General features: G+C 46.8%; 2 protein-coding genes across 2 annotated transcripts; both read left to right on the top strand.

Moving 5' to 3' along the window:
• Window positions 1-10,176: 10,176 nt before the first annotated feature.
• Window positions 10,177-12,523, top strand: HOXB6 (homeobox B6; the record flags this gene model as incomplete). Its single annotated transcript, XM_082010582.1, has 2 exons — window positions 10,177-10,585; window positions 11,898-12,523. The coding sequence occupies 2 exons, from the start codon at window positions 10,177-10,179 to the stop codon at window positions 12,155-12,157; spliced, it is 669 nt and encodes a 222-aa protein (XP_081866708.1). The 3' UTR covers window positions 12,158-12,523.
• Window positions 12,524-15,175: 2,652 nt separating this feature from the next.
• Window positions 15,176-17,496, top strand: HOXB5 (homeobox B5; the record flags this gene model as incomplete). The annotated part of the gene is made up of 2 exons (XM_082010610.1): window positions 15,176-15,725; window positions 16,680-17,496. The coding sequence occupies 2 exons, from the start codon at window positions 15,176-15,178 to the stop codon at window positions 16,925-16,927; spliced, it is 798 nt and encodes a 265-aa protein (XP_081866736.1). The 3' UTR covers window positions 16,928-17,496.
• Window positions 17,497-22,847: the final 5,351 nt, after the last annotated feature.

Here is a 22,847-nt window from a genome sequence, read left to right on the forward strand (position 1 = left end):
AAGGGGCGAGAGGTGGATGCTGGAAACGTGGAAGCCCACGCGAGAATAAAAGGGGGGAAAAACACACAGGAAAAGACTATATATTAAAATAGATAAACGATAAGCGCATAAATAATTAAAAACCCTAGGAATGTTACATTGTGTTTCCTGACACTGAAGAAAATACTACCTATATTAAAGTCTTTTTTTTTTTGTACAATAGAATGACTATCTACCTATTAAATGTGGCTTTAGAGTCAGAATAGACACATTTTTCTATGTGAGTCTTCCTATAGTACAAGTACTTTGTAAATCTCCGTTTGTACTTCGCTGTGTACTTTTTGGTATGAAGTAACGTGGTCGTGTTTAGCACCTTTAATTTAGAAAATGTGACCTGGAAGTCTGAATGCAAATTATACTTAGCGTATATAGTCCTGTACATAATACGAATGATTATCGCGCCTTCTCACTGTAACCTCTGTGGTTATTTTCTCCTTGCTATGCTCTTTTGTCTGTGTATATTTTTACCTGGATTTCTTCCTTGTTCAAGTCTCTACGGAAAAAAAAAGAAGAGGAATTAATATTGTGCTACGTAAAATGTTGTATATCAAAGTAGCAAATTATTTAATGGCGACGCGTTGCTTTTTTTTTTTCCCTTGTCTGTGATTATTATTCTTCGAAATAAAAAGGAAATCTCCAATAATCTACCATCGCGTTGGGTTCGTTCCTTTTTTTCTTATTACAAATAACACACGGGATTTTGGAATTGCATTTTCCCATGTAAAATATACTAAAAGATCCTTTTAGATTAATACATGCCCCGATCTGTCATCCTGAACTTCTCGCCTTTTTTTTAGGACAGCCGCTCCATTCAAAATTTTAGTACCTTTTCAATTAATTTGGCGAATATACTGGCATATAATTGATATTCGGGGCTCTCGAAAATGCGGGCTGGTCTCCTTTCTCTCTCTCTCTCTCTGTGATTGCGTTGGGGCTGGTACTGAAGAAGGTAAGAGCATAAAGGAGGAATGCAAAGAAGGCAGAATCAGCCCAAATAGTCTTTCCTCCCCTTCTTTTAATTGTCTTCTTCTTGTAACTAATTCGCAGAAAGCCAATCTATTTTACCGCACCTTTAGTATTTTTTTTTTTTTTTTTTTTAGAATCTCCCTCCGCCCTTCAATTACTTTACTGCGGACTGGAACCCTTTCATTAGCTCCAAATAATGTTTAGCATCAAAGCACGCATAAAATAAATTAAAGCAATTAAACGCAGGAAGAAAAAAAAAAATCAACAACGCGAAACAAAAGGCGAGTAAATTTAAGCACTTGCGCGGGGGAGCATCCTCCGCCGCCCTCACCCCCTCCCGCCCCTGCCTGTTTATTTACATTGCCAGGCTGCGCAGGGAAGTCGCGGATTCCTCCCGCGGAGGCTCCACGTAATTTACTCCACAAACGCGTTGCGCAAGATGCACAGGGAGGGGGGAAAAAAAAGCAGGCAGCCTTGGAAGGACTCGGCGATGGCAGCTTTCCACCTTCTCCCCTTCCTACCCTCTCTGCCCCTCTCCTTTTCCACCACCCACCGCCACAGATGACTTCATGTCCTCAGCGAAGGCGCCCAGGGCATCCTTCAGCAGGATTTAGCAAAAATAAGATGCCACGTCAAGCATCTCGCGCCCACATCTGTAATACAGATTTGCGGTAGATGCTGCATGTACTAATTACGGGAAGGCCATTATTAAAGGCAGCGGCTACTACGGCTTTTGCAGAGTGAAATTCCCACTTGAAGGGAAGGGACAAGAGAGGGAAATCTCCCTTTTCCCTGGGTGAAATCCCTTGGTGCGATGTCTTTGCGCTCAGTGCATAGCGGGGATGGGGGGAGGGGAAAAAAAAAAAAAAGCAGCATTTCCAGAAATTTCCCCCCCGCTCCTGGCCCGCTGGCTGCCCCCCTGGCACGGACCGCGGCGGTCGGGGGGTGGGAGCAAGAAGGAATTGAGGAGAATTCCATGAAAAAAAAGGCGAAGCAAGTCCCACCGGCGCTTTAATATGCCCAAGCCGGGGCAGCGGTTTACCGGCGGGGTAACCCACCTTGCCAGAGCATCGCCCCCCCCCCCCCCCGCGCGATAGCGGAGCCGTGGGGCGACCCGGGCGGGGTCCCGGCGGCTCCGTGGGGGATTTTGGCCGTAGGGAGCCCGGCAGGCACGAACCCCGCCGGCTCGGCTCTGCCCAGGGCATGGGCACTCCGGCCACGCTTGTATTGCCTTTATTTGCCTCTTTTATTATTTTTTTTTCCCCCTGAAATCTGCTAATTGCCCTTTTCAGCAGAAAGGAGCCCAACTGCGGGGGAAAAAAAAAAAAAGACATCAAAAATCCCACCCGAACCCCACTGTTTTACTGTGCCTTTCCCCATTTAAAAGCCAACCCCAACCCCAAGCTCTTTATTCTGGGGGGGCTGTTACTGCTCATAGCCTAACGTGTGAGGCGTTATTCGATTATTTCTCTCCAACACCCCCCCCATGTGCAACCAAGGAGGGGGAAAAAAAATAATCCCTGAACCCCCTTTCATATTCTTTTATTTTTGTTTAAAAAAAAAGATGGCGGCTAAGAAAAAGACTGCTGTTAAACCGGTCATGAAGAAATGCAATAAATTCCTTGTTGTTTTATGAAAATTTACAACTTTGTGATAGAACTTTATGAGTGGCTGGGTTCTGGGATTGGCCAGAGCCGGTCATGTGGACTGCTAACCGTGAACATGAACTTTTTATTATTTCCCATGTGGTTATATTGCACCATTCTTCTGTCCGCTGCACCTTGGGTCGGATCAGTGTCCTCTATAGGGCTCTCGCCTCTTTACATTTTTTTACTTTTGTGTATAAGCTCGATAGGGCTGAAACAGGGGAGAGGGGAGGGGGGACGCCTATAGACACATCCACACGCACACACAGACACCCACCTCCGCACACACACACAGCAAAAGAGTTATATGATTTTTTTTTGTTTAATTAATTTTTTTTAATTCCTCTGTTAATTTGCCTGCTGATTTGGAATCTCAGTAGTAATGGAGGGGCAGAGGAGATTCTGGACCGAGTGGAGGCTATCATTTTTCAAAGAGGGAAGTTACTCCATTTTCTATGCAAATGACAGAAATGCAAGAAGCTCTCACAAGTCAGAGAGGCAATCGACGGCTATCAGGTTGGGACAATATTTGTCAGCTAACAGATAAGCAAACGCTGTCTCTCCCTCCCTATATATTTTACTTATACCACAGAGATGGACGTCAAAAGGTAAGGGAATAATATCTGTTTCTCTTCATTTAATTTTTTCTTTGAGGAAATGCATTTGTCAAGCTGCCTTTTCTATTCCATTTCCCATCTCCCTCTCCCCTCTACCCAGGAAGGGGGAATAGAGAGAAAAGGGTGGGGTGATGAAGAAGGGAGGCACTGGAAAAAATCAGGGGTGCTGGAAATCTGTTTAAGTGGCAATTTCCCCGAAAAAGTGTAGCGCAAAGGTGAGAAAAAGAAAGAAAGGGAGAGAGAAAGAAGAATAGGAGGAAGGTGAAGAAAGAAATTGAGAGAAGGAAAGAAAGAGAAACCAAATAGAAAAAATATAAGAGAGAAAGAGTGCGAAAGAAACAGAGGAAGAAAATAAGAAAGGAAAAAAACAAGAGAAAGAAAAATAAAATAACGGAATAAGAAGGAAAAATAAAGCCTGTAAGGTCACCTGGAGGTAGTAGACTTGGAATGAAGGATTTTGCAGTAGCTCGGTGACGGAGGCTTTTAGATACTGCCTTTAAAAAAATACCAAACCCTTTGTGGGTAGTTGTCGTGTTTTATTTTTTTTTTCCCCTCGCAGAATCTCTTGCCAGTTTGCCTGTCTTCAGGCGAGCCCAGTAATTTGGCGAAGTTTGTGTGGAAGCCAGTTGGGTTTTGCGTTGCTCTCCAGGGTCATTATTATGTGGGTGGTTTCTGCGGAGAGGGCAGATCGCGGCAGTCCTCGGAAATAAGGGTCTGGAAATTAGTTTCAGGGAAAAAAAAGGGGGGGGGGGAAACAAAAAAAAAAAGAGAGAAAAAAAAAGATAATAAGAATGAAGCCAACCCAGAGCGCAGCGCTGTCATTGTATTTTTTTTTTTCCCCTCTTGAAACTCCCAAATGAAGCTGACGTTGCGATGCAATAAACCTCCTTGTATTTAATTGCGTTCTGCAGTGTTAAACGGGGCTTTACGGCTTTCCCGACCGGAATCCCGGCTTGGGTTTCAGCCCCGCGGTGTGTCGGTGCTTTTCCACACCAGGTTGTGTGCAAACCTCCCTCTGCTCTGCCTGTCTGATACCCTAACGCTCGCCTTCGTGTGCAGGGAAATGTTTGTCCGGAGATGCCCGTCATTTTAAATGTGTTTTTTTAGATTTTTTTCCCGAGATTTCAAGGGCTCTGTGTGTGTGAAATGTAGTACTAATTGCTACTGTTACGAGGTGATTTTTAAATAAGGCAATCTAAGAGCCTGTGTGCGTGAAGCGAGATTGAGTAAGAAGAGATTCATTACTTAAGCATAAACCATTTTATGACGTGACGATTTATCTCATAAACTGACTGTGCCTGAATATTGTGCGGACAAGAGTAAATGATTGCAAGCCGTGGAAATAATAAACAGAAAGTCATTTTTAAAAGCTATTTCTTCCCGAACCTGTTACATTTTTCATAAATCACGGGGGGGGGGCGGAATTAATGCCGGTTCAAAGGCCTGTTCTCCCTTTTCCTAAGTCTCTCCGTACCCGGTTTGGTTTGTTTGGGGTTTTTTTCCTTCTTCGTAAGGGAAAAAAAAAATTAAATTAGAAACCTTACTCCAAAAAGCTTTTATGCCGATTCTTCCACATCCTGCGTGGGCAACCACTTGTGGAAACCACGCACTTCGGTGCGGGCGGGTCTTTTTAACCATTTCAGCCCCATCCGACGGTGGGTGACGGAGAAACCCCCGTACACCCCCGGGATTGGGGTGTCCGCGCTCCTTCCCAGCGGGGCTCCCCTCCTGACATCCTCCCCTGCTTGTTTATTGAAGAAAATGCCATGCGAGGGGGTGGCGGGCGGGCCCCCCCCCCGCAGTGCCGGCCCCCCCTCGCCCCGGGGCTGCGGGGCTCGCCCATTCCCCGCCGTTTGCTGCCATCTACCGTCGGCGGCAGTGGCCGGCGGCTCCCGGGGGGGGCTTCCCGCCGCCGCTGCCCCGGCGGGGGGGGGCGTGTGGGGGTGTGTGTGGGTCCCTGCTCTCTCCTCGGCCGGCCGGAGGGGCAGCCCCCCCGGCAGAGCCCGGCCCCGCTTCAGCCTTGAGGCCCTGGTGCCCCGCCGGGCATTGCAGGCGGGAGATGCGCGTGGAGCGGTACGTCTGGCCTTGAAGCGCCCGATCTACACATATAGGATGCTCTCGCACGTATATGCGCCCTCACACGTGAGCTACGGACACCCCCCATGCGTGTTTTGACCTATACATCCCCTCCGACCCTATGCTGATACGCGTGTACAGCTGTACGCCTGTTCCGCGCCACGCGTGCCAGAATCTATACGTGCACGCCGCTATCGAGACCCGCATCTATCTATCTATATGCAGGGAAGATGAAAGGTAGCTGGTGGGTTGCTGGGCATGAAGGCGAGCGGAGATGTTGTAAAATGTGATGCAATACCGAGGTAGGAGGCGGGGGGGTCTCAGCTCCTCACAGCAGGCAGAGGCGCTCGCATTTATTTATTGCTTCGAGTGGTCATTTCGGTGGGGTCTGGAAAGGATTCGTCAAGTCGTGTAGACGGAATTGAGGTGGTTGCTGGGGAAGGAGCGGGGAGCGAAGGCGGACGACGAATCACTTTTAAGTTACTGTAGGCTTTGAAGGGACAATGCGTGTCTGTGATTTTAAAAGGTTTCTCTCTCGCCCTCCCTCCCTCTCGCTTTCTCCCTCTCGTTTTCTCCTTCTACCACACAGTTTCCTGGCAACTGTTTACGTCTGGACTAGGGACATTTTCTCGAAGAAAGTGAGATGCCCAGGGACTATGTTAAAAAAAAAAAAAGGAAAAAAAAGAGAAGGGGAGAGGGGAAAAAAAAAGTTTCTTTTGACCAGCAACAGCCACGATTAACTTGTTCCATGCTGTAATTCCCAGCACCCCCCAGCACTCGCCCTCCGCATTACATGAGCCGTCTCGCCTTTTCCTCTCCTGCTTTACCAATATTATTTGACCAGCAGCCCCCCTTTCCCCTTCCCAGGGCTTGCTTTCGCGGAAATACTCTGGTCTGGATTGACTCCCCCAATGCCCCTCTTACCCCTCCTTCCCTCCCCCTCCTTTTTTTTTTTTGTTAATAATTAGCTGCACTCTTTAATGGAACAATGGTAGATTATTATTGCTTCTTTGCAAAGATCCCATTAACAAGGTTATTATGCAGTGCACGGGAAGTCAGGTAAATTAAACTTAAATTGCTGGAAATTAAGTTTCAGGCGGTTATGCGCGGGGAGAGCGGGTATTTTTTTGCACCTTCAGGGATCACTGTTTTAAACGTTCCAGCCCTGGAGCTGTATATGTCTCTGTCGGGCTTTTTTCCGATGTGATTTTGGGTGTGCATGAGCGTTACAGGGGAGGCTGCTCTGCTGCCAATGGCTTTCTATGTCTGACTCCAGGAACAAGGGTTTTTTTCAAGTGTTTTCGTGGTGTTGGCTTGACTTTATGGCTGCAATAAGTCCCTCGGTAGGGAAACCCCCGCTGGGTTCTCACTTCAGAAGGATCGGGAATTCCAGCTCCACATGAAAAAAAGAGAGTTTCATTTTTTATTGGAACCAACTGCACTGAACTTTCTACCAAGTTCTTCGCAGGTTTAGCTTTCACACAAGCAATGCTCTGTTCTGTTTGCATTTCGAAATATTTGGGTCTTGTTTTAATCCCCTCATCTATCTGCCTGGCTCTGCTTGGTGGGGTTTGGCATTTGCTGGCCAGGAAAGCAGAGCGACAAAAAGTGGGACCTTCCTGGGCAGAGAGCTGGGATTGTGCATACTGTAAATACTTCTCTTTATCTTTATTTATACCCTGCCAGTTGAGTGATGTCTGTCAGGAGGGGAAAGCCGGCTTCCCCGCGCAGGGAAATGTGTTATACCACCTTCTGGTGTCTTTTGCAACTTCCCGGCTTTATTGCTCCTTCTTAGAAAACCCTGAGCCTGTTTTTGAGGAGATGAGGCCAAAAACTGAATAAAGATGTGTCCATCGGTGCCCTCAAAGACGGGTCTGACTTAAAGGCTACTGTATAAGCTCGCTTCTGCAACCGGTCTTGCTCTGTGGCTGCCTCCCTCCTGGCTGGGCTTGGGCGTCCAAAGAAAATACATTGGCAAAACCGGTCTCAGATTTACCTTCGGACTTTAGCGGGGAAGGCAGGAGGGTGTCTGTTCAGCCGTTACACTAAAAACCCAACGTTTAATTTTTTTAAAATTTAATTTTATATATTTATTTAAAGCTATGGAACTGGGAATAGAAACCACCTCTGTGCTAAACATTCAATTCTCTGAGATTTAGTGCGGTTTAAGACCTCTGCTCCTATTTACATGTATTATAGGTGGCAAATCAATTAGACCGCGGGCCTGACCCTGCGGAAGACGAAAACTATAACAGACATTGGGTTTTTTTTTCACGTTGGGAACCAGGTTCTCTTCTTTTCTTTTTCTCCCCCAAATAATCATCTCTAGGGCCATCCTTCTTCTAAGGGGCAAGACGAATTATTTTTTATCTGTAGCGCATCTAAGATGTCAGCAATAAGCAATTAGCAAGCGGTCAGCTTCAATTAGTGCATTTTTATTTTCTTTTCAGTGTCGATTGTCAAATTACGTAAAAAGCCGGTTTTAGCTACAAAGGTACTAGGATGAGCAGTATTTTAATACGGCAAAACTCGGAAGGGGGGATGTCTTTTCCCAAATTGTTTCGAGGGATTTATTTGCAGAGCAATCATGAGAAGTGAGAGAAAATATTAGAGCAAACATTTTCAGCAGATGTACTCACGCATTGAATTATCAGGACATCCCATTTCTTAGCCCCAAATTTGCATGCGGAGGTGATCATGCCAGATAATCGCTGGTTTTGCAGAGCTACAAATATTGCGTAACTCTCTAATCAAATGTATGAGCTGTTCGGCTCCTGCAAAGCAGTTAACTTCAGGCTCTCATCCGATCCTTTTTTTTTCTTCTTCTTTAGTCATCGTTCCCTTTCAGTGTCACTTTTTTTTTTTCCTTGCATACCAATAAAGCAGATCTACGTAAGTTTGGGTCCGTTCCATACACAAAGGGAAACTCTGCAAGAACAAATATAAGAGATATCAGTCAGAGAGGGGGTGGAGGATGGAAAACTACTTCCTTTGCATGTTATTTCCTTGAATTATAAGGGTTACGTTTCTGTCGAAATGTTCATTGCAGCCGTGGCATGAAACAATCTTGGCTTTGCTGCTGTAAACATGATGTTTAAAATAAATTAGCTCGTAATAAGATACCAGTTTCGTAGATACTTAAAGCTCCGTCAGAGAGAGCCGCATTGGCAGCTCTACAGACACCATGTAATACATGTAATTCTAGATTTGTAGCACACACATTCACAGATTCAAGTACAGGGGAGTGTGTATTATAAGGCGTGTCATTTCACTGCATATAAGACCCGACAGGCAGATGGCTACAAATTCGGACAGGAAACAAATCCTTGATAAACCGCGAATGATCGAGGGACAGTCCTGGGTTTAATTTAGTTGGATTTTTCGGATTTTTTTTGTTTGGTTATTTTTTTTTCCCTGTGAGATGCCTCTGCTTTTCCCATTTGGAAAAAAGGGGAAGGCGACGATCAGGGTTCCAACTCTACCTTGAGCAAACAGGGATCTGAGCGGGGGGTGCACCAGGTAGAGAGGAGCACATCTCTGGCAAAGCCGAAAGAGGCAAAGCTCCGAGCAAAGTGCAGCTCTTAGGGTGACCGGGAATTGCTTGAGACTTTGGGAATTATCCCTTCCAGCTTTTTCACTTTGCAAAAATAGGTATTTTGCGGTGGGGAAGGGCTCAAAGCGGGGATGCAAACCCGCGGGGTCTCTGCGCACCTCCAAGGCAGCAGCCCCATCACACTGCCAGCTTTCCTCTCGTTAAAAAAAAAAAATCAAAACATCTCGATCGGTAACAATCAATAAACTCAGCTTTTGACCCAAGGCTTCCTTTTAGCCATAAAAGGTCGGGCATAGGTTTGGTATTAACAAAAAAACGCAAGAGGGCACAATGCGGTACCGGACTCCGGAGGAGATCGGGATTTAGCAAGGGATAAAGGGAATACTTCGATTTTCCATTTATCTCCCGAATACGGAGCTTTTGCAGAAAAAAAAAAAAAGGAAGGAAAAAGATGCAATACGTGAAAAGCGAAGGTTTGGTTCAAGCGAGCGCAGCTTTCCTGAGTAGGGAATGCTAATCTATGGTAATGAGACAAACATGAACCGAAATAAGTTGTCAAAACCGATTTCTTCTCCTATGGCAAATCTAAGTTAATCAACCCGGCGGGATCTCCTCCTTGCAAAGTTCACGCAGACACAAAAAACTTTTTTCCTTTTTTTTTTCTTTTTTTTTTTTTTTTGGTTTTGTTTTCTTTAACTGTAGCAAAGTACCCAGACATTTCAGGACGATTTGCAAGCACTAGGGGTTAAAGTTTGCCGAATGCGAATAATTAACTTCCCCCCCCACTTACAGCGGGTATTTATATACTTTATATGTGCGTAAATGTATATAGGCGCGCACACCGCCGTCCGCGCAGACGGGCTCTCGCACACCCCCGCGCCGAGCTCCGGGGGAGCGGGGGGGGGGGGGGGGACCGGGACACGTTTATTTATTTATGAAGCTCCGAGCGCGCCGGGAATGATTCTTTCGGCAGATATTATATATTTGGTTAAGGGGGTGCATTTCTGTTGTTTAAAAGGGAGGGAAGAGGGGGTGGATGGTTTGTTCTTGGGGTCCCTGGTGCAATCTCAGCTCCTCATGGGTGCTATTTTGCAACCTCAGGCGCCTGCTATTGGTCAGCCCATGATCAGATGGTTGTATTTCCTTGTGTCCCTCGCTGGCACCACGCCATCTCCCTTCAGCTAAAACCCAATCTCCGATATACTACTAATAGCTAAACCACTTGGACTATAAAACACAACAAATCATAAAGCCGGGAAAGGACGGCGGGCTCTTTCCAATGAGTTCTTATTTTGTCAACTCGACCTTCCCGGTGAGTCTGGCGGCGGGGCAGGAGCCCTTCCTGGGACAGATCCCGCTGTATCCCTCGGGCTATGCGGATCCTTTGAGGCACTACCCCACCACCTACGGAGCCACGGGCGTCCAGGAGAAGGGCTACACCTCCTCTCCTTACTACCAGCAAAGCAACGGAGCCTACACCCGCAGCTCCGCCTGTGACTATGGGGCCGGCGGGTTTTTCAGGGAGAAGGACCCCGCGTGCGCGCCCCCCAACCTGGACGAGGTGCCCTTCGCCCCCGAGCCGCGCAAGTCGGACTGCGCGCAGAGCAAAACTGTGTTCGGAGAGAGCGAGGAGCAAAAGTGTTCCGCCCCGGTTTACCCCTGGATGCAGCGGATGAACTCTTGCAATAGTGAGTTTACTCTTTTACAGAAATAAATACATCAATCTCCTCCCCCCCTTTCTTATTTGTTACCGCCAGAGAGCGAGCGGGCGAGCGGGGGGAGCAGGAATAAGATTCACTTTAGAGCCCAAACTTCCAGCGGGGAAGTTGGGCGACACGAGAGGCTCCAACTTGCTCCTGACACGCACCAAAACTTCACGCCGCTGAAGTGTTTTCTCCCAGCACCCCCCCCAGCTAAAAAGTTTGTCCCCTATTTAAGCCCCAATACAGTATTTCTCCACACACCCCCTTTCTTTTTTTTTTTTTTTTTTTCACATTCCAGTTTGCGTGTCACTCAGCTACAACGATTTGTCTCTGTCTTCCCCCCACACGCACAGGGAGATATCTTTTCTAAATCAGATCTGGATGACTTTACACACGCACGGACCCACACCCCCACGCAGCTCCCTCTCTCGCTGGCTGCCCGATCTGGAGTTAAATAATATTAAAGTGTTTAAATATTCGAAGGGAGAGGGCTACATTTTTAATGAAACTCGCACATAATGAAAAGTCTGCCTGGGGAGAATTTTTTCCCCCTGGTGATATATGACTTCTTTAAGTGCTGTTTCCTCAATCAGAAAAAAAAAAAAAAAGAGGGGGGAAAGAAAAATAATAGAGGCTCACCACCCTCCTTCCCATGTTTAGATGCATTTGTTGCCTTTTAAGTTCCAAATTGATGTCCATTAGCGCGGGGACATAAAGTGTTGTGTCCTCTTTAATGTAGAGTTTGGGCAGATCGATTCACTTCATTATTGCTTAAATGCTCAGATCTATTACAGTTGCCGGTAGGGTGGAAAATAGCGAGGGCGGGCGAGGGGGGAGAACACCTTGCGATTTTTCATCCCGGAATAAGATAGATCTTGCCCTGTCTCCCCAGCCCTGCCTGCAGCCTGGCAAGTTCAGCATTAACCCTTCTGCCCGGCTGCCTGCAGCGCGGCTGCGGATCCTCCGCGGGTGCGGCCCGGCCGGGCATCCCCCCCTGCTCGCACGGAGGGGCTCATGGCGATGGCATTGGGGTTGCTCAAAGCCTTTGGAGGGCAGGGGAGCGGGCACACACCCCTCCGCGCACAGCGGTGCGGGGCGTAGCATCCCCGCGGATTATCCAGCATCTCCGCGGCTCATCCAGCATCTCCGCGGCTCCACTAAACCTCGGGGCTTTCCCCTCTTTTTCCTTCCCTCTCTCTCCCCTCCCCCCTTTTTTTCCCACCTCCCTATTTTTTCCCTATTTTTTTCCCCTATTTTTTTTCCTATTTGTTTCCTATTTTTCTTGCGGGTGTCACAGGTTCCTCCTTCGGGCCCAGCGGCCGCCGAGGCCGCCAGACCTACACCCGCTACCAGACGTTGGAGCTGGAGAAGGAATTTCACTTCAACCGCTACCTGACCCGGCGCCGGCGGATCGAGATCGCCCATTCCCTCTGCCTGACGGAGCGGCAGATCAAAATCTGGTTCCAGAACCGCAGGATGAAGTGGAAAAAAGAGAATAAATTGCTCAACTCCTCGCAACTGAGCGCGGAGGAGGAGGAGGAGAAAACGGCAGAGTGAAAGTATTATTTAAAACACACACAAAAAAAAAAAAAGAAAAAAATTAGAGAGGGAGTGAGTGAGTGTGTGTGAGAGCCGAGAGGATGAGGGGGGAGCGGGCTGGCTGCGAGGACAGGGAAAACCTGCACGTTGGTGGGACAAGTCCTCTGCAGCAGCGGCAACAGCTAGAAAGTTTGGGCCACCAATGCCATGGACTCGTGTTCCCAGTGATCTGTCGTGTCCAGGAAAAAAAAAAAATCAGGCTTCTAGTTGCGTTTTTAATTTTTTTTTCCCTTCCTAGACCTCTCTCCCCTCCCATTCCACCTCCCGAAATGAAATAATAATAATAAAAAAGTGAAGAGAGAGAGAGAGAAGGAGGAAAAGAAAGGGAAAGAGAAAAGACAAAAAAAAAAAAAAAGGACTCCTACCCCTGTTTCTACCCTTGGTGTCACTGTTAGTAATCTGCTAACTCTTGTATTTAATGGAAGTGCTGCAATATATGTCATTTGGGGTGTTTATTGTCTTAATTTTGTAAAAATGTTTCATGCACGGTTGACATAGGATTTTTTTTTCTCCTTTGGTAAATTAATCAAGCCCTGGGGTCTTTGTAATTAGTTTTTTGGGTTTGTTTTTCTTTTTTTTTTTTTTAAGGAAAATCTACTGAAAGAACGAGTACTACCTAAAAGGATGCAAAAGCAACAACAACAACAAAAAGTTATATTTTATTAATTTTTGTACGTGTTGTGTTTGAAGCTTGTCTTAGGTATGAACATGGAATTCTCTAATAAAAACAAAGTCTTCGATCTCACGCACACCACCCTGTCATTATTATTATTATCTTTCCCTTTTCCAGGGGAACTTGCCATTCTTAAGGAGCAGAGAGTGGTAAAGAAAGCCTTGCTTCTCTCTGTATGACACTGTCTTCTAATCTGCAAGGACAAGCAACTCCAAGCACACGGAAGTTACAGTGGAGAGATAAATCTGGTTTTCCCTCTTTTTGTCTAATCTTAAATGGAAGACCTTTCACCAATAGTATTTCCTCGCTGACATTCTGCTTTAGTATCGCTCTTTTTTATTGTTACACTACAAAGAGTTATGACGAAACGCTCTCCATATACATAATAAATCAAGGAAACAGGCAAAAATATGCTCTCATTTATCTACCAAAGATACCTAACATTTGCCTAGCATCTTTCAAACATCTGGTCCCTTACTTCACATCCCCAAATCAAAGTGAAGTGTATTGCAAAAAAGTCCAGATTTCAAGGGAATTTGCCCTGCGAAACGAGTAGCTTCTCAGCTCCAGGAATATCGCCCCCATTTAAGGGGGGAAAAAAGGTGGAAAAAAAATCTAAACTAAGTCTCATGAGCTCTTTTAGAAGAGTAGATTTTTATTTTCGCTTGAAAGCGTTTTCAATGGCTCCTTCGGAGAGGCTGACTTCGCTCGGGATGGGATGGGGAACGCTTCTGCTCCGCACCAGAGAGGAATCTCGTGCATGCAAATAGCAAACTTTTCCTGGGTTTTGGGATTTAAACGAGAGGAAGTGCTTTTTCTGCTGGGGATTTAGGACTGGAAGCAAGCGACAAGCCCAGCCTTATTTCGGATACCGTTTTCTGCAGCTTTACGGGGGGAAAACGCGATGAAACAGTATTGCTGCCTCCCACCCCCTTTCCCCACGACCCACAAGAAATACCTATGTATGAATGCAGCCCCCCATGTCACAAGCTGGTTTAATGTCAGTCACTTTTAAAATCAATTCATGCAGAAGCTTCGCAGCTGTAGGACATTTACTATTATTGCCACGCTTTTCATTGCCCGTAATTATTATAATTCTATGTCACTTTCAATATGGCGCATAATTTCCAATGAGTTGCAGACAAGCATATGAAATTCCTAAACTGCTTTGGAAAAAAAAAAAAAAGAAGAAGGAAAAAAAAAAAGAGAAAGTAAGGCTTAACAAAGCACAGCTCTTTCGCAACGTTTTTAGCAATTTCAGAGTGCTTTTGCTCCCCAATATTCCTTTCAGGTTAGCACATGGAAAGGAAAAACAACGTGGCACAATGCTGTGTTCAAAGAGGACGTGAAACGCTCAGGAACAAGAATATCCTAAAAGCAACGTTGTCAACCAGTTCCACCGGCTGGACTTTCCCTCCTTTTCCTTTACCCCCCCTTCCCCCTTCTTTCCCCCCCCTCCAGAATTAAGCTGCGACCGCATCGCTGGCTCCACGCTCAGCGTGCAAGAAAGCTCGACTTTTCTGACAATAACCACGCGAAATAAACCCAAACAGCCCCGCTCCCCCCCCCCAGCCACGCCGCAGCTTCGCCTCGGGCCCCCCCCCGCTTCAGCTAGGAACAGAGAAGACCACCCGGCCCCACGGCGACCCGGCGCCTCGTCCCTCGCCGCCGCTCAAACTTCCCCGCTTATAAAGGAAGACATTAAAGAGTTTAATAAAGAGAAGGAGCTGGGCGACGAGACCCACGCGGGGAGCGCGGACACGCGAGCCGCGGCAGGATTTTTCTCACACCACCCCCCCGCCCTTTTATCTCCGCGTTGATTTTTAGGAAGGAAAAGGAGAAGAAGAGCGGGGAAGGGGGTGCGGAGCAGCGGCCGGCGGGGGCGGTTTTGGGGGTGCGGGTCCTGTGTGTGTCCGTATGTCCCCCCCCGCCCCGGGGCGCGGTGCGTGGCCCCGCGCGGCCGGCAGGTGGCGCGCTCCGCCAAGGCGGGGGGCGAGCGCGCGCCGGCGCGCCCGGGGATTTGGGGCGCCGCGCACCGACTCGGGCCTAAACGGCTCCGCGATCGTCATTATTTGTAACCATAGAGCATGAATTACCTCTTGAGGTCATCAGTGAGAATTTACGACTGGTCAACAAAAGCACGTGATTCCCAAACGCACCCCCACCCTCCCCCCATATTTGGCCGCATACATAGCAAAAACGAAGTACAGTGCATTGCTATAATTCATTAATACATCATAAATCGTCAAGCACAGGGTTATAACGACCACGAGCCACAAATCAAGCCCTCCAAAATAACCCAAATGAGCTCTTACTTTGTAAACTCGTTCTCAGGGCGCTACCCAAATGGCCCCGACTATCAGTTACTAAATTATGGGACCAGCAGTTCCATGAACGGTTCTTACAGAGATTCAAGCACCATGCATTCCAGCTCTTATGGCTACAACTACAATGGGATGGACCTTAGCATCAACCGCTCAGCCTCCTCTAGTCACTTTGGGGCTGTGGGGGAGAGCTCCCGCGGTTTCCCTTCTCCAGCTCAGGAGAGCAGGTTTAGACAGGCGTCTAGCTGCTCCTTATCTTCTCCCGACTCCCTTCCCTGCTCCAACAGCGAGAGCCATGGAGGCAAACCCGCCCCGTCCCCCTCCGACCAAGCTACTTCTGCCAGCACCACCAACACAAATTTCACAGAACTAGACGAGACCAGCGCGTCCTCGGGAGCCGACGAGGGCACTCCACTAAGCAGCAGCATCCCCCGAGCGCAGGCAGAGCCCATCGCGACCTCCACCGCAGCAACAGAAGGGCAGGCACCTCAGATATTCCCTTGGATGAGGAAACTTCACATTAGCCATGGTACAGCTACTTCTTTTTCCCTCCTTCGCGGTGTTGTTGTTTATTTTCGCACGCCCCTCTCTCTTTCTCTTGTGTTGTGGTGTTTTGTTTCTGTTCTTTTTTTAATTATTATTATTTTTCCTTCCCCCCCTTTTCCCTCCCCACTCCCTTTTCTCCCCCCCCCCTTCTCTCCTTCCTTTTATTCGGTGGAGGCGCTTTGGTCAGAAACGCAGCTATTTATTGCTTTTGTATTTCTTGCTCTGATCGCTGCTTTAAAGCTGCCTCTGGCGCCTGGAAGGGGGGGGGGCGATTTTATTTTACTTTCGCTATTCTTGCCGCGAAATGTGCGCTTATTTCAAGCTCCTAGCTCTATGCGGATGGTGGGAGACGGTAATTTAAAAATTGAGGGAAGGGGGTGTTCCTGGGGGGGGGGAGAGAGAGAGGAAAGGAAAGAATTGACCATTAAAATGGCATTATATGCACAGATGGGTCTCTCAGTCCTTTCCTACTCTTATTTTGCTGGATGTATTCTTGACAATCTGCTCCTGACAAAACCAAAATTGCGAGGGGATACAGGGGGAATAGCGAGCCCCCCCCCCCCGCCCCCGCCCCGGTTTTCTCCTGGAGAAAAGAAAGCAGCATTAAATCTGCAAACAGACCCAGAAACATCCAGGCAGAGGCGAAAAAGGGAGATTTCAAGAACCTCGCTTCTCCAGTTAAATTATGAATATTGAGTTGCGAATGTCGGTTCTGGAGGGGCCAAGGGTGGGGGGTTTTACACGTGTCTGGGGGTGTGCGAGAAAGAGGGGGGGGTGTTATTTGGGGAATAAGCAGCTTTCCTAGCTGGTCGAAGGCGGCGAATATTTTACCTCGGTATTTAAAAAAATAATTTTAAAAATAGCCTTAAGGATCAAAAAGAAATAAATCCTAGCAGAAAGCAAAAACCCAAACCCCGCTGTTGTCCGTGTTATTCAGACATGACTGGACCAGACGGGAAGAGGGCGAGGACAGCGTACACTCGCTACCAGACCCTGGAGTTGGAAAAGGAATTCCACTTCAATAGATATCTCACCCGCAGGAGGAGAATAGAGATCGCTCACGCTCTCTGCCTCTCCGAGCGCCAGATCAAAATCTGGTTCCAGAACAGGAGGATGAAATGGAAGAAGGATAATAAACTGAAAAGCATGAGCTTAGCCTCGGCGGGCAGCGCCTTTCAGCCATAAATTCTAGAGGAGGAATATCGAGGAAAGAAGAGGAGACGAGGAAGAAACACGTAAATAAATAAATAAAGCGCCGCAGATCTTAGTTTCGGAGTACTGTACAGTGAGGCACCTTCTTTTCGGCATGTTGTTGATATTCTAAAACAACGCGTATGGTACCGTTATCCCAGGACTGAGTTAATGTCGTGTTCTGTTTTGGGTTTGTTTTGGGGGTTTTTTTAAATTTTTTTTAATTAAATTTTATTTCCAGATGCTTCTCATGCTCTTGTTGTTCTTATAAATGTATGTGTCCGTGCTCTCTTGATGCTTTCTGGAAAGCTAGCATGTTTTATGTGAGCCCTTTGAATGTTATAACTTATTTATAAATTGAGAACAGATACGATTGTTTGTTTATTTGTTGGTTTTGTTTGGGTTTTTTTTCCCCGTTTCCTGACTTTACTGCTGTTGGGTGAGTTCTTCTCTGCCTAAGCTAAAATCGGGGGTTCCTGCACTACAGTCGCAGAAAAAAAAAAAATCTTAGAAAAACAAACAAAAATGTGAAAAAAAAAAGAAAAAAAAAAAAGAAAGAAAAATCTCTTGTATCTTTCTGTCTTAAAATTGTCCAGTCTGTGTTTTAGTTCAAACTTCAGGCCAGGATTTCTAGTCCCAGGCTAATTCCGAGATGTACTCTTAGACGTGGATAAACTTCACTATTAAAAAAAAAAATGTACAAAATCGGACCAACAATAGAGTGCTCTAATGTTTGTAAATACTAGAAATATTTCTGATGTGACTAATAGACGGTTTGTAGTGGGCAGAGTGAATGCAATGTTATGTGTAAAAATGGCATCTGTCATGTCTAGCTGCCTGTTAGTACTTTGCCAATAAGCTTTTTGTATTTGTTTGTAGCTTTACTTGAAGTCAAATAAACGTTTCTCCTATTCACAAAGGCTCCCAGTTGCACTTTATACCCAACCTCTGAGACTTGCGGCACATGCTGAAGCCGGAGAGATGCCTGGCATGGGGCTGAGCCTGTGCTAGGAGCTCTGAGCAGAGCTGCAGCCTCTCCTTGCCAGCTCAAGAAACACCAAATATTCACATCAAATACCGTTCTGGCACCGCGCGGGAATAAAACACAACCCTCCACACTGCCCCAAACGCCGTCTCCCCCCAAAAAACACAGCCACCCCCCACATACACCGTATCAGACAAACTGGTTTCAAGTTTTTCCTCCAAGTTGCACTAACACGGTATAAACGCTCCCCCGGCAGATTTACGTGCATTTCAGGAACGGTCAGATCTCGATATACACACGCACATTCTAAAAGCGAGATTGTTATTTATATCCATTATTTATATCCACGTATATGTCCACGTAAAACTGTGTTCTATAGAATTACCGATCTGTGTGTTTGTATAGATACATTTATTCTCTCTCTTTCTCTCGCTCACATGTATATATAAAATACATTTCTGTGCTAAGCTGTACTCTCTCCGCTACCTCTCGTCCTCAGTTTATTGTGCTTTCTGCTTTTACCTCCTTAGTCTCTGGCTCAACATGTAAATAACAGCTCCCAGCTCTGTAAATACTGACAGTTACTACAACGAGTCATTTCGGCTGCAGATAATTTAACATCATCAAAGATGGCAAATGTTGCCATTTCGCTACCTAGGGAATCTAACAAGGCACGAGATACTCCGGTTTAAAGTCGCTCGGTTTGGCAAAACGCCACTGACATCTCTACAATACAGCTTAGGCTTTTTGTTCGTAGCAAGTAAAGTTGGAGCTTAAAACTTACCAAACTTAATCTCCCACTGTTTAGGTACTTCTTAAGTGATTTTGAGAGGGATGTGAAGTGGACTGTCAGATCCCAAACCATTTGCTCGCCTTCCCTTGATTTTTTTTTTTTTTTTTTTACCAATAGCAAACTATACCAAAAGTGGGTATGACATTTAGATGTCAAATGGATAGGGTTTTATCTAGAAGTTAGATCGTAAAAATCGCCCAGACCTCAGACAGATACCCCTCACTGGCTCTCAAAAGTCACGTGAGGTCCATAAAGTTAGTTTTATGGTTTTGGGGAGTTGACAATGTACAATATATTTCACATTCTCTAGAATGTTAAGTGACACTTTAACTGCTTGGTTTGGCTTGTAAGGGGCAGCAATGGGTGAGCACTTTTCCAGATGAGATAAACGTTGCAATTACAGGGAACATGTTTTGCGGGTCCAGTTTTCAGTCCAGGGAGCCAATAGACTGGAGTCCTGAAAGTAAGTTCTTCTGAAATATTATCTGCTTAAACTATTTTAAAGGGTTGATATGGCTAAAGGCTGAGCGGGGAGGACAGAGGGTCTGTCTCTCTTTCAGAGCTTTATTTCTCACTTTTAGAAGGTCCTAATTCTTATCCTCCCGAGAGCTGGCATTGCATTACGTTTCCACCACAGCTTCGAGGCCCGCAAGTAAACTTTGTGGAAGCGGGAGAAATAGAAAATCTGAAAAGATTCATTATTATCGCAAGGCAAACCCCAGCCCGTCTTTGCCGGGGGACATGTGTACTTCAGACAAAGTTTGGTTTTCTCCTTCCCCATGTAAAAAGGCTCTTGCTCGTTTATTGGAGGTGCCTCGGTGTGGCTTATACTGCTCGCAAATAGCCACAAATCTGGCCCCCGCCTTTGCCTTTCAACCAGCTATATTCTCTCTGTGCTCTTCAGGTTGTTAACACCTATTGATTTTAATTATTTTCACCTGCTTGCCAAAGAAATGTGTGCACTTTTTTTGCTGGTTTTTGGTTGGGTTTTTTTTTTCCTTTCGGCCTGTGTAGAGACCGGTTTTTTTTTTGCCCCGGGGCTTTTATAGTTTTCTTCTTTTGGTTTTTTTTGTTTGTTTGTTTCCTCTTGGGTTTCGGGTTTTTTCCCCAATAATACGAACGAGTGTCCTCATATTTCCGTAGTTCGTTTCTACCATATGGAGACACTGAATGACCGCTCTTATGTCTCCAGCCTGACTTGAAGTGCTACAGAAAAATAATCAGAGAGGCTGCGGTTTGCATACGGACCCTCCAAACCTCATTGACCCCCCCTGTATCGCACAGATCTCCTTCTCTCCCTCTAAGGGTGACGCCGCCCTGGCAAAGCAGGCAGCAGCCCTTTTCTTTGGGAAAATAAACAAGTTAGCGGGGAAGGGCAGGAGAGCGGAGCCGGCCATGGCTGGGGGCGAGGGGCTGCGGCGGGGGCTGCGACCCCCTGCTCCGGGGTGGGGCGGGCAGGTGGCCCCGGCGGAGGCTCCGGCTCCGCGGCCGCTCAGATAGAGTAAACCAGAGCAAAACAGAGCAAAATAGGGCAAATGGAGCAAAACAGAGGGGGGAACAAACCAACCAAAACCCAAACCTGGAGAGGTTGCTTTTTTTGAAAGCCAAGTCGGCACATCTGCAGCAGGGGTGGGGGGACACTTCGTCCACACCTGAACCAACTCACATCTACACGCCCCCCCCCCCGATCCTTAAAAAATAATTTAAAAAAAAGTTCAAAGCGGAGGTACTGGGGGAGTGGGGGGTTTCTAGAATTTGGACCAGTCACAAGCGTCTTTTTTTTTTCCCCCCCTCCTTTTTACGGTAAGACAACATTTGGTGGACACATGTCCGTCTCTTTTACACAAAGCAGAATGTCCCCCTTTAGCACACTTTGGAGATTGCTTTTCCTTCCTTGGGCTGTTTTTCCTGTCCTGCTCCATGTGTCTCCTAATATCTTTGCTATCATCATTTGAACTTCTGGCTTCTCCCTGGGCAGTCAGGGGGTGGCCAGCGCAACCCTGAAAAACCTCTGCTCTCAAAACCTGTAAACACAAATGCAAAAGCTGGAAATTCAAGGAGGGGAAGCAGGGTGCGGGGAGCCTTTCCTATTCAGCAGACCGGTTTTATGCTGAACAGCCTCTCCCTAACCTCTGAGCAAGCTGGGCGCCTGCTTTTCAGTTGATAATAAAGATATTTTACGGGATCCTAAAGGGCTTCAGTGGCATGGTCTTTAAAGGTGAATTTAGCCGCAGAAACAGGGCAGGCTGCAGGCGGATTGTCTACATGGGGTTAAAAAAGCTCGGAGGAGCGGGGGTGTGGGGAGAGGTGTGTGATCGTGCTGGGGTTAGACCGAGGGATGGCCTGCTAATTCTTTGCCCTCCTGATCTGTACTGGCGACTAGAAATCATTTGTACTGGTCCAAATGATGACGAGGGATTTAGGCAAGAAAAGTGACATCCCTTCACTTTAATGTATGTTTGAAAATGAAACCATACGTTCAGTGCACGCATGTTCCCACAAACACCGTGTTTCCAAAATATATTCATCCATCCTTATATCCATAGATCTATCCGTCCATCCATCCACCTCTCCATCCACCTCTTCCCCATCCATCATCCGCATCACTGTCCGATCCCCACTCAAAGATACTAGTTTTTTATATAGTCCAAGGCAAACTTTCCTTCCAAATTCACTCCGATCACAGGAGGCACAAGGTGGTTTTTTTCTTAATTACCACCATTTCTAATCTCTTGGCGTACACAACATGTTATTTCAAGGTGGTGGGGAGGGGGGATCAGACCAAGATAGCCAGACCAAGGGGAATTTGCAAAGCCGTTCAGGCAGGGGACATTGCAGCGAGGAGGAGATGTATGGGTGACAACAGGTAGCAACCCTGTGCCTCCCCCTTGATTTTAGCATCCTTGGCACAGGGATGGCACCAGGCCTGTGTCACAGCAGCAGAGCACGGACTGGATTTTCTTGCTGGCATAATAATACCATCCCCCCTCTCTTTCCCGTGGCTCCCAAGAAACCCCATCCTCTCTGTCCACGAAATCTGCTTTCTACCTGCAGCATGTGACATGGGTTTGGCATTCGTTAATTTTGTATTATTTGGGGGTTTTTTACACGCTGAGTTTTGGGGCTTTTGGAGTTTTTTCCTTCCCCTTCATGGTGTTAACTTCCAGCTTCCTGTGAGGCATAAGGAGGTATAATTTGCTACCATTTTACAGCCTGGAAGGGGTCACAGGTTTAGCACAGGCTTCCCCCCCACCATCCTTTAAAGAAAAAAAATCTCCCTGTTGCTGGTGAAAAGGAAGTATAAGGAGAGTAAACAGGAAAACGGAGCTCTGACCGTGCAGGTAGGCGGGGATTTTCCTTTGCATTTTTCATCGTTTCTCTCACTTTAATGGCATACATCAGACATGGGGCAATTAGTTCTTCTGCAGCTGTAGGAGACAGAATAAATAAGAAATGCTTTAATATCGGGTCTAAGAATATGGAGAATCTCTAGGACATAATTACTGCTTAGGAAAGACAATCTAATTTTTTAAACCTGGAGTTGTGCAGACCTTTATGCCATGACTCTGGGTACAGATGGGGAAAACCTCTGATTTAAGGACTCTCCAAAACTGAGTCCGGTGATGGCCTGGGTAGATGGGGGCTGTTTGCTGTGGACAGTCTACCGCAGCCTAGAGGAGCCTCCCCGTGAGCTCACCTGGCTCGCAGCACCTCTCACTTACTAAAAATGGGTGCAACCAGAGCCACTTTTGCCATTTTGCCCCCTTTCCCGTCTCTTTAGCCTCCTCCCATCCCTGAAGGTTTCCTGTTTCGTTTAGTGAATGGTGCATAAACCTCGCTGGTACTTTGAAAGGGAAAAAAACCCCAAACCCAAAAGCAGTTATTTCTCACCCAGGAACCAGCCCAGGCACCACAGACTGGAAGAGCCGAGCTGAGCATCAGCATTAATTACAGCCCCCTTTCAAGCCGCCTTTTGGGGCATCTCCCCAGGGCCTTGTGCCAGGGCGGGCGTGGGACCCCCATGCCCAGGCTGCTGCTGAAGAGCGAAAAAGATGAATTTTCACTCTTAAAATACCCATTTGGTTCCCAGGTTCGTTCAGCAATAAATGGGGGGGGCGGGGAGGATGCGTTTGTGA

Source organism: Phaethon aethereus, assembly GCF_964289735.1.
Source record: "Phaethon aethereus genome assembly, chromosome: 25".
Taxonomy (NCBI): domain Eukaryota; kingdom Metazoa; phylum Chordata; class Aves; order Phaethontiformes; family Phaethontidae; genus Phaethon; species Phaethon aethereus.